Source organism: Sabethes cyaneus, chromosome 3 (assembly GCF_943734655.1).
Source record: "Sabethes cyaneus chromosome 3, idSabCyanKW18_F2, whole genome shotgun sequence".
NCBI lineage: Eukaryota > Metazoa > Arthropoda > Insecta > Diptera > Culicidae > Sabethes > Sabethes cyaneus.
In genome coordinates, this window is record NC_071355.1 from 23,588,145 (window position 1) to 23,604,544 (window position 16,400).

General features: G+C 39.6%; 1 protein-coding gene across 1 annotated transcript in view; it reads right to left on the bottom strand.

The window, feature by feature from the left end:
- The window catches only part of LOC128739387 (putative protein TPRXL), a 94,779-nt gene that overhangs the window by 16,645 nt on the left and 61,734 nt on the right, over positions 1–16,400 (bottom strand). The window contains exon 3 of the mRNA XM_053834869.1: positions 7,508–7,922. Coding sequence (XP_053690844.1) covers positions 7,508–7,922 — 415 coding nt within the window. The remainder of the gene's footprint in view (positions 1–7,507; positions 7,923–16,400) is intronic.

Here is a 16,400-nt window from a genome sequence, read left to right on the forward strand (position 1 = left end):
GAAAAACATTTTTGTCGATGGAATTGAGTTGCATATTGAAGATTATCAATAATGTAAGACAAATAAACATTTATCCTAGCGTATCTACTGTGCTACATTTAAAAAATTGCAACTAAAGAGCCATTTATTAACACACTCAAACAAATCATGGTTACATGATGATAGGGTAGATGCTCCAGTAGTTGTGGTAGTACCAGTAGTCGTGGAAACGCGAAATATATCATAATTTTGGCGGATCTCGAGATAATTTCAATTTTCTATTGTTAAATATATATTTGTTAACAGTTTTATCTAAGACTAGAGGACCCGGCGCGCGTTGCTACGCCATTCTGAAAAGGGATAGATGCATAATGCTGAAGAATTGTTTAATAGTAATCTTGCAACCAAAAGCTTTCTTTCTGACAAACCAAAATATTCCTAAATCATGCCGCGAATTTCTAATCCCACGTAACAATTTGGGTTTTATTACCAACCCATAAAATGGTTATGTTGGCAGAATCGCAATAAAACAGCGGTTCCCAAATGGGGGTTCGCGAACCCCTAGGGGTTCGCCAAAACTTTAGTTCGCTGCAGAATAGTATAGGGAAATCCGTCAGGGGGTACGCGAACTGAAAAAAGGTTGGGAACCGCTGCAATAAAATATTAGTGCAGTTCGTTTGAAATCAGTTGCAAACTGGTCAGAAACCATAGACTTAGAGTAATCTCAACATTTTTTTCTTTATATTTTCATTTCAACAATATATTTTCTTTTGAATTTTGTTTTTAAAATAAGTATTATATTTTCTTACTTTTATTTCATTTGACTCATTATCAAGGCTTCACCGATTTACTATTAACAAATTTGTTCCAAATTTATTCTACATGTTATTATGGACGGCAAAAGTCGCGGCCTGCTGCCGTCTCGCCCTGAATCATATAGTGTTACTATATGTAGTTTTTCGTGGTATTGTTATTGACTAATGTTTTTTAGAAGAATCCAAAATTTGCCGAGTTCGATACTTTTTGAATTACGCAAAAATTTCTGTTTAATTTGTATAACTGCCCTCCCCCCTTCCAGAGGGGGAAGGGATCACAAATTACCATAGAAAAAACCTTGCCTCCAAAAACCCTCACATGCCACATTTGTTTTCATTCGCTTGATTAGTTCTCGAGCTATGCAGAAATTTGTGTTTTACTTGTAAGGGAGCCCCCCCGACCAGAGGGGAGAGGAGTCTCAATCCGGCATAGAAAAAAAATCTGCCTCATGTAACCCCCACTTGCCAAACTTGGTTTCATTTGCTTGATTAATAGTCGAGTTATGAGGAAGTTTGAGTTTTATTTGTATGGGAGCCCCCCTTCTTAGAGGAAGGAGGGGTCTCAATCTACCATAGAAACAATTTCTGCCTCCAAAAACCTTCACATGCCAAATTTGGTTGCATTTGCTTGATTATTTCCCAAGTTATGCAGAAATTTGTGTTTCATGTGTATGGGAGCCCCCCCTTCTAGATGGGGGAGGGGTCTCAAACCATGCTAACAACATTCCTCACATCATACGCAATATGTATGCCAAGTTTCATCAAAATCCGTCGAGCGGTTTGCGAGTCTATACCGGACACACGAACAGCATTTCATTTTTATATATATAGATACATAGTTAAAATCAAAGATGTTGGTGCAAAAATTACAAATTCCTTTTGAGCAGACCAATAAAGTGCAACTGCTTATAAAATTCGTCATAATCCATAACATTTTAACAAGCCTACGCTGTTATCCACCTGCTGCCATGCTCACTGCAAGCGTTACTAAGGGCGGTAATCAAAATTCCACTATTATAGGCAAATTTTCCACGATTATAGAAACATTACCACTACCTTAGGAGCACAGACTAATGTCAGGAAAAGCAATATTTTGGATATAGGTATAAACCAGCAGAATGGTATAAGTTTGGTATGTATTTAAAACCAACATTATGGTGCACCATATTATCATGTAGTTCAATTGGAAACTGAAAAATTGAGCGTTCAAATTGCCTTTAAACACTATCCCCCGACATAATCCCTCCATTACTGGAGCATCTACCCTAGCTAATTTACTAATAGGACGACGACACTATGCAGGCGCTTGCGACTAACGCTATTCGTCTGTCAGCGTGTTAGCCGCGATTCTCAACGCGGGTGTTTGGGGAAAGGTTCCCCGAATAAAAATGCACAGCGAAGAAACATTGAATTTCACTACGGAAATAACGTAAAAATACGATAGAAAGATGACAAAAAGGCACCAAAACTGCAACAAAATAAAAAGATAAAAAAACATGCTAAAACGAAAAAACGTCGAAAAGACAAGAAAAAGACAGGATTTTTGTTGTCTTGGCAACAAACAGGACGAAAACGAAGAAAAGGCGGCAAAATGTCAATGTAAAGACGCAAGAAACAGTACCGAAAACGGTAAGAAACGACGAAAATACGATGGAAAGATGGCAAATAGACCATGAAAATCACGATTAGAAAATAGACAAGAAAGGTGCGACAGAGAGGTGACAATGAGACAACGTGCTGCTCGAGCCAAAGATGTTGAAACTATTGACGGCGATGAACTGGAAGTGGTCGATGTGTTCGTATATTTGGGATCTCTGGTCACCGCCGACAATAATACGAGTAAGGAGATCCAACGACGCATTCAAGCTGTAAATCGAGCCTACTTTTCCCTTCGCAAGACGTTTCGATCAAGAAGCATACGCCGCCGCAAAAGCTGACGATGTACAAAACGCTAATCAGACCGGTAGTCCACTACGGACTTGAGACAGTAACTTTACTTACAGAAGACATACGTGTACTTGCCGTTTTTGAACGAAAGGTGTTGCGGCCTATTTTTGGCGGGGTACAGACGGAAAGCGGAGAGTGGCGGAGGCGTATGAATCACGAGTTACAGGCACTGCTCGGAGAGATTCACATCATACACCTGGCGAAAGTTGGGAGACTACGGTGGGCCGGCCACGTCGCAAGGATGCCGGACGTGTAGTGAAATCCGTTCTCTTCAAGAACCCCACCGGTACCAGGAATAGAGGGGCTCAACATGCTAGATGGCTCGACCAGGTTGAAGCCGACTTGCGTGTGTCGAGACGCGCAACGAATTGGCGACGAGTAGCCCAGGACCGAGTACAATGGAGAGGAATTCTTGATACGGCAAGAGCCATCCCGGCTCTCGGCTGAATAATGTAATGTTGTTAACCAAAATGGCATAAATACTAATTTTAATACACAATGAGCACCCAGTGGAATTTGTGATTCCTTTTAAGGGATAAAGTTTCCGAAAAAGCAACGATAATATGACGAATAGACAACGGTAGGTCACATTCCAGTGTTACGGGACACAATTCGCGACCATCGTTAATGTGTAAACTGGTTACTGTTTTACCAAATTTATGAAAAATATTTTGCAAAATAGGGGACAGAGGGAAACGTTATTTTCCAGTTGTGTACTAGGGATTTGGTGAAATGGGAACTGATATGCGTAGTAGGGATGGTGTCCCGTAACGCTGGAATGTGTCATAAGGTGACAAAAGTAGAACGAAAAGACATAAAATAAACGACAAAGAGACAACGAACAGGCAGTGAAAAACCAGCGGAAAGATATCACGATAAAGTGGAGACCACTAGGTAAAAAGGCGTAAGAGGACAAAAATACGATTAAAAGACGCCAAAAAAGCGACAAAAAAATGACAATAATAGAAAACGACTACAAATAGATGTAGAAAAGGCCTTGAAGAGGCGATTTCTCGAGATAATTCTCGATGAATTGAGCTCTCTACTAACACGAGGTCTTCGAAGATTGGAAGTTTTGCACTTGGTTGGTTGAAAGCGGTTAAAAAAATAAGAATTGCACTTTTAAAAGCTCTAAACAGTAAACCCCTGGTTCGCCAAGGGGCCCAAAAGTTTCAAAAAAGTTGAATTTCAAGCAAACCTAGGTTAGCTTAATCTAGGTAGTCTCAAAATGAAAATCGGTTGGAAGGCTTATGGCGAAAACGGCGTTCTTTTTTGATAAAATCCAATATGGCGACCAAATCCAAGATGGCTATCAAAATTGTTTCTGTTCCATTTGAATGCCCTATTTACATAATCATGCCATTTGCTAGCAGTTCCATTGCAAATTTAGAGAATATCACATCATATAGATCTCAGGATTTGCTTCAAATTCTGCTTTTATGAAACTTCTGGGGCCCTTGGCGAACGAGGGGTCCATTGTTTTGAAGTATTAAAACGGCGCGTCTTATTTTTTAACCACTTTCAATTAATTAAGTGCAAAAGTTCCAATATTTGAAGACCTCTTGTCAGCAGTGGCCCTGTTTCAGCGAGAATTGCTCATCTCCTAAAATGGACTCAACTCAAATGTCACGGCTATCAAACCAAAAATGGCACAAAAGGCAATAAAAAATGACAAAAAAAAATACTGAAAAGAAACCAAAAGACGATGCCAGAAAACCATATGTTCAAAATAACGATAAACGACTAACAAACGCAACAAAGACAAAAAAGAGGGGTTCACACGGTGTTGATTAGCATTTACGCCTTTCACGCCGAAGACTCAGGTTCAAATCCCAGCCACGCAGAAATTACGAATTGAATAATTTAGAGAAAAATTTAAATGTATCATAATTGATTTGATTTAAAAAAGTATTAATTTCCTTAAAATACAATCAAGAACAAAACCTAAGCAATGAAAACAGATACTTTTTGCACTTTTTTTGTTAGATTATAGTCACTTTTCCAGCTTGGGTCATTCGTGACTTCTGCGGGGTTGGAATTTGAACCCGGGTCCTCGGCGTGAATGCTAACCGCTATACTGAGTCTGACCCCACTTTTTGCACTTGTCAGCAAAACTAACTAACCTTTTATAATAACAATTCTTCAAATGAGGCACTAACGTAGGTTAAAAACACAGATGGTAACACTACGGATTTTTGTTCAGCAAAACCTGACATCAGCCTCTTATCCAGCAACTTTTATCTCTACCGCTCGTCGTACCAGCCGGGATACGAGCAACCTTAATGGAGATCGGATAACCAACACGCAGGGCCACAGGAGGTTCGTGCAGGCCTTACAAGCCATCCGTGACAAATAGCAATACAGGAAGTAAATAATATGAAAAGGGACCGGAGCAATCGGCATAGACCAACGCAACGAAAAGGGTTGGAGCATGGAACTGCAAGTCCTTAATTTTTCTGGAAAGTACCCGTATCTTTTGCGACTTGTTGAGGGCCCGCAAGTTCGTACATTGTAGCACTGCAGGAGGTTTGCTGGAACCTGGAAGGGATCTACGGTACATTGGTATAAAGATGGATGCACAATTTACCAGAGCTGTGGCAATACACACGAGCTAGTTAGGTATAGCGTGGACGTGGAAGCTGCACCTGGTGACCCGTCAAAACGTGGAACGATATAGACAGAAACGAAAACTTCAAACTCAGTTTGTCCGAGATAAGAAATGGAGGTAGAGGTCATAGAATAGTTGTATCGTTCTCAGGAAACGCGGAAATTTTATAAGAAACTTAACGTATTTCGCAAAAGTTTTGTGCCGCGAGCCGAAACATCTCGGGATAAAGACGGAGGAATTCTTTCGGATGAACGTGAGGTGATTGAGAGGTCGAAGAAACACTATAATGAGCAGTTGGATCCCAAGTAACAATTTGGGTTTTATTACAGTCTTATGATGACATGTAAGACCAAAATTGGTCATGAAAACCGCCATAAGAGTACTCACAATGTTGCTTGGGATTGCGCGGATACGGAATACCAAGCCGGCAGGGGTAATGACTACATCAGTACGGCGAATGATGGTGATTTGACGACTCCCAGGAGAAGTGAGCGAAGGCATCAAACAGCTGAAGAACAACAATGCAGCTGGCAAAGTTGAGCACGAATAGACACCGACTGATAGTCCGGATTTGGGAAACAGAGCAGCTACCGACGGAGTGGAAGGAAGGAGAAGCGCAGTGGAAGGAGCATGTAGATTCGTAGGAAGTTATCAAGTCGGTTTTGTGGACGGGCGATCGACAATGGCTCAAATCTTCGTGTTGCGACAGATTCTCCACAAGTGTTACAATACCAAGTCCATACGCGCCAGCTCTTTATAGATTTCAAGGGCGCCTACGATACTATCGACCGTGAAGAGCTATGGAAAATTATCGACGGAAACGGCTTTTCCGAGAAGCTGACAAGGCTAATTAAGGCGACTATGGTTGGTGTACAGTGCTGTGCGAGTAGAAGATTTCGACAAGACAATGGTATTTCCTACCTTCTATTCAACATCGCGCCAGGAGGTGCCTATTGCAGCCTGGCTTTTGGTCTAAAATCTCCGTGGGTCCGGAGTATCACTTAACCTTTATTAGCAAAGATACTCCCAACGACTGCATATTGCATAATGTAATCTGTAAATTAATCAATATCTTCAAGGGAAGCGTTTGGTACGGGAGGTCCACTTTTTCTTCTTTCCGCTTGATTTCAATGAGTTGATTGGAATGAAGTATCATTTGTAATTCCACTTGATTTTTTGGAAGTGAAATAAGATAAGATAATTATTTTTGTGGATCAGCGTTGCATTATCTAGTGGTAGCGATAGCGGTAGGACGTATGGAATATGTAGAATTTTTACGAAGTCAGAAACTTTACTGACGAAGCTACACAGATTGAAAGCTACAATAACCATCTAAATATTGAAACAACCAACTACGATAGCAACACGGTTAACATATGAGTGCGTAAAGTTATGCTTATCGGATATACGCACAGAGAAAAAGTATTGTTAAACGGTATTTTTTCAATCTCAATTAAAAACTTATAACATCCTAAAATTAATCGACCGAAACTTTCATTTTACGTAATCGCAACAAGATTGCCAGGTCCTCCGACTAATGAAAGATAGTGCGCAGTAGGACAGCGGAATTGCTGGAGTGAAATGGAAATGCGAGCGTAATTGCCCGTAGATACGTTAGTCGAAACGCTGCACCTATGTTGAAGTAATGAGAACGCACAACTGCTATCACTGCCATACATTTTACGATGCAAAGGTTGTGATGGCAGGGCACTAATATTACTCCTGCGCCTTGCCCTTACGCCACGGATGGTAATCAAACTTGTTGCAATGAAAGCAGGAACTGTACGTAGTAAAATGATTAGCTTGGCGAACAGTGAAAGTTTTAATAGAAGCTATCCTATAGTTTAAGAGTCTGCATTAAATCGAAAACAAAATTGCTCGATTTTGCGAAGTGACATTATTTTTATAAAACAGTGAATAATGAAGTACGACCCTTCAACTGGCAATCCGTGGTTGCTACCATCTGCAGATGCAGGAACCGAATCGAGGCGTGACGGGACATGGCACAGCAGCCAAGCCGTTTCACATACGAAACAACATCTCGCATTCATACACCCGAGTCGAGATTCGTGTCTCGTGGCAATTATGAAATAATTATCTCTTATCTCTGCCGATTCGCGCGGCCAACCGTTGTTCCCGGTACCCCGGAGATACTTACTCTCGATTTCCTGGACTTGTTTGCCTTGGACTTCTTCTTGCGCTGTGGGATTTTGCCGGCAAACTCCTGCAGCTGTTCACGACCAGCCATGTAGTCCAGATGGGGTGGAATGAACCCTGCGTTGTTGTTTGCAGCCATTAGGCCCATTGTTCCGCCGCTTCCGCTAGTACTGCTGCTGCTGCTGCTGCCGCTGCCGCCACCGATGCCATCGTGGTGCGATGGATGACCGTGCACTGCCGGAAGGCCCAAGCAGTGCGAACTACATCCGGACGAAGGCTGAGACGAGTCGGACTCACTCGATTCATCTCCTTCGTCGTTCCATACGGCGGAGGAGGAAGACGATGAGGTGGACGCGGCGACAATGGCAGGACTGGTTCCACTACTGGGCGTCGAGAAGCTCGTCGGGAATTGGTGACTGTGGAGGATGAGAGAAGGGGAAAAAATTGGCTTGTTAAGAAAATTATAACAACTTTTTGCAGAACATTATGCTCAACAACAGGAGATCAATATCAGTGCCAATTTTTCACTTGACTTGTGACCCGCACCAGCAATTTAGGAAAATTCTGTACCATTTGAGCGTTTATTGCTTCGGATGGTTCGGGCAAGTGATAAGCGTTGAACTGATTTTCAATAGGATCTCGCAACTGTCGGGGTGTCGGTGTCGGAAGATCGACACGATTTCGGATGGATAATTTTACATGAACATCAGCTGCGGCGTAATTGTTCGTTTCATTTGTTGAAACGTTTTGCTGCCTTTTGTTGCCTCATACACATGCTATTAATGGGTTCTAAATGATAGCACAAAAGAATGTAGTTTTGAATACAGTCAATCTCAATTCGTTGTTATTTATCGACAATGCAAAACAATTAATGTCGATGAGTAACACGTCTGTTACTAGAATAATAGCATTAATAACAAATTTTTAAATTGAACAAATTTTTTAAATTTAACAAGGATTTCTAAACATGTAAAATATATTCCGTTCTGATTCAAACTTCGAACACTTAAGCTATGCTGAAACTTTAATCAAAGAAAAATGTTCGAAAACATCTTTATTCTACTCCCATAAATGGTTTAATAGCATGACAATTTAATTATTTTCATGTTAAAATTTTAAAAATGAGGATAAAATGCTAATTCACTTTGAAAAACACTAAAAAACTGCTGTTCGGTTTTGATTCAAATTTCGAAGACTTTCATGGTCGACATTCAAAGTTCGAATATTTCAGTCTCAAACATCGAACACTTGTATTACTTTGAAAAGTATTAATGCTTTTAGTGTCATTCAACTTAAATAAGTGAAATTGCATCCTTTTTCTAAACACTGTCTTTTTAAATCCACCTAACAGTATGATTTAAAATTTCCACACAATAATTAGTTTCAATCCGTACTTCTGTAGTCAATTGCTAATAATTTCAAACTTTATGTACCACATCTGAAGCAAGTTAACTTTGTACAGCTTAACAATGCAAATAATTCATTTTCCCGAAGGAAAATCCGGAAAAACCGGATATTATTCGTGGGTGTTCGAAGTTTGAATCACACCTCAAAACGTGATTCAAACTTCGAACACTTTTTATTTATCTAATATTTTTGAAATAATGCATGAAATATTGTATTTTAACTATGCTTTAGTATATATATCTTGCACTTACCTAATAATCGCGAAGTGGGAAGGTAAATGTTCTAAAATTGGTAAAATAATGCAAGCGAAAAAACAGCTACTTTTGCACGGAACGCTTAGAGTATGCGAACGAAGTTAAAATCTGAGTGCTCACTTTTTTCCAGCGCCTGCTGATTTCTTACAAGGAGTCCTACAGCTCAATGTCAGATCTAACCGGATAGAGGACATTCTAACGAACACAATGGTGTACAATAATCATAATATTTTATCATATTAGCGAGCATTTTATGCTGAAGTGTTCGAAGTTTGAGACTGTTCTAAGTTTGAATCAGAACGGTATACTGATTTTTTTTTTGCCAGATTTTCGAAAATAAAAACAATAAAACTAAGCCATCAAAAATATATCATCTATTTTATATATAAAAATGGATTTCTGTCTGTCTGTCTGTCGGGATGTTCCTTATAGAATCGAAAGGTTCTATGATGGTTAGAGACCCCTCCCCCCACTAAGAATGGGGGGCTCCCATACAAATGAAACACAAATTTCTACATAACTCGAGAATTAATCAAGCAAATGGAACAAATTTGGCAAGTGGGTGTTTTTGGAGACAAGCACTTTCTCTATGGTAAATTGAGACCCCTTCCCACTTTAGGAGGAGGGCTGCTATTCAAATGAAATACAAAATTTCCGCTCAACTCGAGAACTAATCAATCAAATTGAACCATATTTGGCATGCGGGTGTTTTGGAGGCAAATTTTTTTTCTATGATGGATTGAGACCCCTTTCCTCTTTAGGAGGAGAATTATGACCACTCTCCCCTTTAAGAGGGGGGGCTTCCATACAAATGAAATACAAATTTCTTCATAACTCGAGAGCTAATCAAACAAATGGAACCAAATTTAGCATGTGAAGGTTTTAGGAGGCAAGAATTTTTTATATGGTGAATTAGGACCCCTCCTCTTTTTAGGAGATGGGACTCCCATACAAATTAAATACAAATTTCCTCAAAACTTTAGAACTAATCAAGCAAATGAAACTAAACTTGACATGTGGGTGTTTTGGGAGGCAAATACTTTTTCTGTGGTGAATTAAGACCCCTCTCCTCTTCAGGAGGGAAATTATGACCCCTTCCCCCTATAAAAGGGGCGCTCCCATACAAATGAAATATGTACAAATTTCCTCATAACTGGAGAACTAATCAACCAAATGAAACCAAATTTGGCATGTGAGGGGTTTTGGAGGCAGGATTTTTTTCTATGATGGTTTAAGACCCCTTTCCGCTCTAGAAGGGGTGGCTCCCATGCAAATGAAGTACAAATTTCTGCGCAACACAGGAACTAATTAAGCAAATGGAACCAAATTTGGCAACCTAAGGTTTTTAGAGGAACTTTTTTTTCTATGGCGGATTGAGACCCCTCTCCTCTATGGAAGGCGGAGGGGGGGGGGGTCCCGTACAAATGATACTCAAATTTCTGCATAACTCGAGAATTAATCAATCAAATGGAAACAAATGTGGTCTCCCACATGCATGCATACATTTTTGGAGGCACGCTTTTTTCTATGGTAGTTTGTGACCCCTTCCCCCTCTGGAAGGGGGGAGCGGCTCTCACACAAATTAAACAGAAATTTTTGCATAATTAAAAAGTAATCGAACTCGAGAAATTTTAGATTTTAGAAACATTAGTCATTAACAATACCACCAAAAACTACTTATAGTAACACTAGATGATTCAGGGCGAGATGGCCGCAGGTCGCGAGTGTTGCCGTCCATACTAAAATATAGAGTAAATTTGGAACAAAATTGATTACTCTCCATGGTTCCATGGTCCATGGTTTCTAACCAGTTTTCAACTGATTTCAAACGAACTGAACTAATATTTTATAGTGATTTTGCTAACATTATCATTTCAAGGATTGGCGAAAACCCCAAATTGTTACGTGGGACTAGAAATTTGATGATTTAAGAATTTCGGTATGATTTAAGAATATCTTGGTTTATCAAACAGAAAGCTCTGCAAGATGCAAGATTACAATTAAGCAAATCTTCAGCATTATGCTTCTACCCTCTTTTTAGAATGGCGTAGCGACGCGCGCCGGGTCCTCTAGTTTTTGATGAGGGGACATAAACGACTAAAACTTTTAAAAAATTTATTATTTTTTTATTTCAGATTTTGATTTTGCAGTCTTTTCCAGTCTTTAATTTTGTTACGATCCAGCCACGAGAAGTGGCCGAAAAACGATCATACACATAAGCGTTCCAGTGCGGCATGGAACAATCTCGACAGAATAAAACGCCGCTCCTGAAAAACCACGATTTTCAAACTTTATGTACCTTTTTCTCAGAAACTACACAACGTATTGGAACAAACTTTTTTTTGTTTTGTTGGTAGTAGCTTGACGAAGATTTTTATAACTTTTGAGCTTTGTAAACGAAACACAGCCAGAGAAAAGAGAAAAAGAAGACAACATTTTATTTTTTTCAGCCATCTTTCCTTCTTCTTTTTCTTGTTCAAAAGTTAAGACCAAAAGCTAAGACCGGGCGTTTTCTTAGTCTTCATCCGTCTTGCCACTGCTAGTAGTTCGGGAAAAGCTCTTCCACGATAGCCTTCAGCTTATCCGGGCGCAACTCCCCGGCTGTGGCAGGTTCTTTGACTTTTGCGATCACGGTGTGGTACGCGTCAGGGGTTAACTTACGTTTTAATGCAGCCCTGGCTACCCCGAACGTCATGCTACGCTCTTCCCAATCTGATGCAGGTCTGGCTCTTTGGACGCGTCTTCTGACCCAAAGTTTTCTTATTGTCCCATTCTATCAATATGCTCGTTTGTCGGCTCCTGGGCATCCGCCAACTCGTTCGCATGCAAGATCGATCTTCCGCCGTCCACTCAGAGTGCCTCGACTAAAAGATCCCTATCAAAGGCCGTCGTCTTACAGCTGTCTTCGTCTTCTAGCTTTCTGTATAATCGCCGGATTCCACCAGTTGATACTATATTTAATCGCCTGGTCATCGCTATGCCAAAAGTGACATCAATAGTGGGCTCGCGACTGTCTTTAAGAAAAGTGTTAACGGTACCTTCGTTGAACAATGCAACTTCTAGCTTAACCAGGCTTCTAACAGACTACCCTTTGACGTTAGTGCATCTACTAACCCACTCCACAGCGCAAGCGTTGAACTCTCACGCAACGATGCTCAGGCTTCGCCCGATGGTTTTCTCAGTCAGCGCATCCAGCATTTGGTGGAACTGCTCCAAGGTCCATCACCCAGGACAAGCACGAAACTTTCGTACGAACCAACCTCATCAATGGGGAACTTGCCCGTTGCATGTATTGCTGCTTTATAAGCTGTCCAATTACCGTTACCGGGAGGAATTCGGTACGGCTCTGCAATTATTGTGACGTCGCACAATTCGCACTGTACTTTCTACGCACTTCTTAACTCCTTTTCTGTCGTGATCTTGTCCAGATCCCTACACTCGATCACGCTTTTTTAGGAAAGCGTTTTCGTTTCTCCTCCGCTTTCAAGCTCCTTGAAAGCTGCCCTTTTAACCGATGGATACTTTTGCAGCTCAACAAGAAACTCTTCCCATTTTGAGTTCGCCAGGTTTTAAATCGCTTTCTCTCCGAGTTCCTTCAATTCCGGGACATCTCGCACTTTTTCGTGGATCACAGGGTGAGAAACGTTGGCATTCGCTTCAACAATTAGGGCATCCCCCTTACGTCTTTCGCGCTAAGGTCTAGACTTTTTATGCTTTTCGTTGTTCTCTTTTTTCTTCGCTGCTGTTTATCCTTCTAACTTACGACAGTACGCCAACCGCTGTTTTCGCCACAGCTCGGATCCTCTTCTTCTTTGTTCTTGGCCTTTTTTTGCTCCTCTTCTTCCCTAGGCGTTTCCCCCTTCTTTCTTTTTATAACGCGGATTAAGATCTGAAGGTGCTCTAGGCGTCTCCAGTACTTCGGAAGTGCTCTTCTTCATAGCTTCGCTTAGTGCAGTTTCAGCAGTCTCAGCTCCAGCCCTCAGATGCTTCTGCTCACGTTCAGCTGTCTCCACACGTGGTTCGTGATCGCCTTGTGGTGATTCCATGACTATCTTTGCAAGCAGTGAGGCCATGCTAGGGTTGACTCGGGTCTTTTATGGGGGCCCGAGCCAAAGCCAGATCGACGCAAGTCAGGAATTGTCATCTGTGCCTACTACCCCGCCACCTAAGGGGCCGAGCTCTGAATATATCACGAAGGCCGGCTAGGTTTTAACGGGACGGAGACAGCAGTGGCTTTGCCACAATTGCCTTTCCAGCAAGGTGTCACTCTTGCCTACTGAGAGAAAGCGAAACTAAGATTGCCAATTCATAACGTCGAATCCTATCGATTCATCCATGCCGTGTTCATAACTCGCTATCGTAGCCAGTGTACCATAATCAGGATCTCACTGGTATCGATCCTACAGTGCCTGTTGGCATTCCAGCGGCTAAAGTAGGTACTTTAAACGGCACTAGCTCGCTTTGACGGAACTACCTTCTGAATTTTGTGGTATTTTATAGAAGTTTGACAGAGCCCACTCATTTAATTTTCATGACTACTCAGTAAAGTCAATATTCCACTATATTAAAATCTTCTTCAATTATGAAATAGGGTAATTGATCTTGAATGGACCTATTTAGCGCTTTTTAACACCACCACTCGCACTCCTGCTCAATTTACTCGTCATTTATAAATAATATGTGGTGATGTTACTATTTGTTGGAAAGTACCACCTTTTTTTCTACATTATCAGTAGTTTAAAAATGTATAATTGATTAAACTTTTATTAAATATATCGTTTTTTGCCAAAGCCTTTTTTTGATCTTGAATGGACCCAACATGATCTTGAATTGGACCTATTTTTGATTTTGAAATGGACCTAAATTAGGATTGTCATAGTTTCTTCCACGTAAATGAACAAAATAATAACAAAGAATTTTTTTAATAGTACAACTATTTGTTGTTATTTATTAATAGGACACAAGGTTGAACAGCTTTTACCTTTCTTATATTCTGTTAGAAAGGTATGAAAGTCGGTTGAAAAATTTGAAATCGGTCACAGTCACCGAGGGTCTTGTTTTTATGTCAGCCCAACAATTGAACAATGTTTCAGTGACTTGATATGCGTTGTGTATGTATCTGTGTGTTACATTTGTATATTGGGAATTTATTATTACCTGTTGTTCAGATATGGTTGAAACGATTTCCACGTCATAAAAAAATTATGTCGCCTATTAGTTTCAAAAATTTAAACCATTCATTAAACATATGTAATATAACTTGTATTAAACGTAGTTTATCAAGTACAGTGGGGTTCGAGTTTTTATTTAGTGACTACATATTTCGAAAGGTCAGACTTTTACTGACGTAGGACTACGTCTTACTGCAAAGTATCTAAAGGTTTGCCACAGCCCCTGTCGAACATTTTGAATATAAAACCGTTGCAATCGTGAAAAATTCGTTAATTAGTGGTAATTATTCAATTTTTGACACATTTATATGCAATTTTTTCAGTTAAAAAATGGTCTAGATTTTGCCACGGTTTCGATGTTGGCAACATAGGCGACACGCATTGGTTGTCAAATTCGAAATCATACTGTAAATGATGCTTGAAAAAATTAGACTTGGTAATTCTACTAGGTTTAAAGGTAAGGTTAGATACTAGGTTTCAATTACCAGATAGAAAATAGGAAGTTTCAAAAATGAATATTTTAGATCTCAGAGTCACTCAATTTCGGTGGACAAGGAGGTATTAATTTTGTCACAAGTCAGAGGGGAGAGGTGCTTAAAGAAAACTTTACATCCCCCAAGAAAAAAATCAGAGGGGTTGTGTATAAGATACGACCACGGATGACGTAGTACAACGTTAGTCCGGTTGCATGATTTTGAATATTACTAAACTGATTTTTAATCTATCTGTCAATCGACCAAAAGGTGATGTGAAGTCAACCTGCTTGCTTATCGGCGGAATATAAGGCCTTTGCAAAATATTTTTTAAGTTTTTGTCACACCCCCCCCCCCCCCCTTTGGAAATTGGCTTGAAAAATCGGGGGGCTAAAAAAAATTTGAAGTCAACCTTAAAATTACAGCAAAACTTTTTGCTGTATTTATATGGAAAATACAGGACGTTATTTGTCCATGAAAAAAATTTTGATTCCAACCATTTTTACGATGTTGCCTGTAGATAGTTAAGCAGGGATAACCACTTTAAATAGAGTTTGGAATATTAGCTTCGTAACTCAATTCGAAGTTCCAATATTAGAGTTTCCTATACAATAAAGCTATATATAAATCTTCAGAAATGTATTCTCAAATAACTTGTTTCATTCTTCTGTGCATTACTTTTAATGATACAAGAATTGTCCCGTTTAGCATAATTTGGGAATTTTTTTACATAGGGTGAACAAATTGGGAAAATTTTGCTCTACTTATATAGATTACTTATATAGATTACACTTTTGCTTCGTGCTAAAACAAATACGTAAAATCCAATTGGAAAAATTTAAGTGTAACTGGTTTTGTGCTAAATGCAAATGAAGCAAAAATAGTTCTTTTTTGAGGGGCATAGTACCTTTTGCACCATATTTTTTGCCTAATTTCAAATAATTTTTTCTCGATAACGCGAAAGGCAAATTGAATCGGGTTTTTTGCATTCGAAACATTGCATTTTATACTAATATTTGCAATTTTGTTTTCATAAGGGAACCTTTTCCCCTTGCCCCTACGGCTCCTTGAAGATAGTCGTTCAAAAAACCATGAATTGCGGTACCATGGATTGGCGCTGGGGGGCTTATCCGAATTGAAAAATTCCAAAACGACATGAAAGAACATTAAATTATCTCGTGTTTGATCCATCCTTTTTTAGAATTCGAACACATAACAAAATGGCGAACATTGAAACATAAAAGTATGGTTTTTAAGCGAAAAAATTAACTTTAAACATTTCTAAAAAAATCAAAAATTACACTATCAAGAAAAGGATGGGTCAAACACTAGATAATTTTGTTGGCTTTCAAACAAAAAAAGAATAATAAGAATTGCTTGAGCCGTTCTTGAGATACTTATGGTACCGACTTTCAAAACCTGGTTTCGAGAAAAACGACGTTGAAGTTTTTACTCGTTGTTTAATCGCTCCAGACATGCGCGGTACAAATAGCTGTAACTTTGTCAATATTTGGAATTCATGCAAACACATATGGTCAAAATGTTAATCTTTCGAAATAATCAATACAAAAATTTAGGTTTTAAAAAAT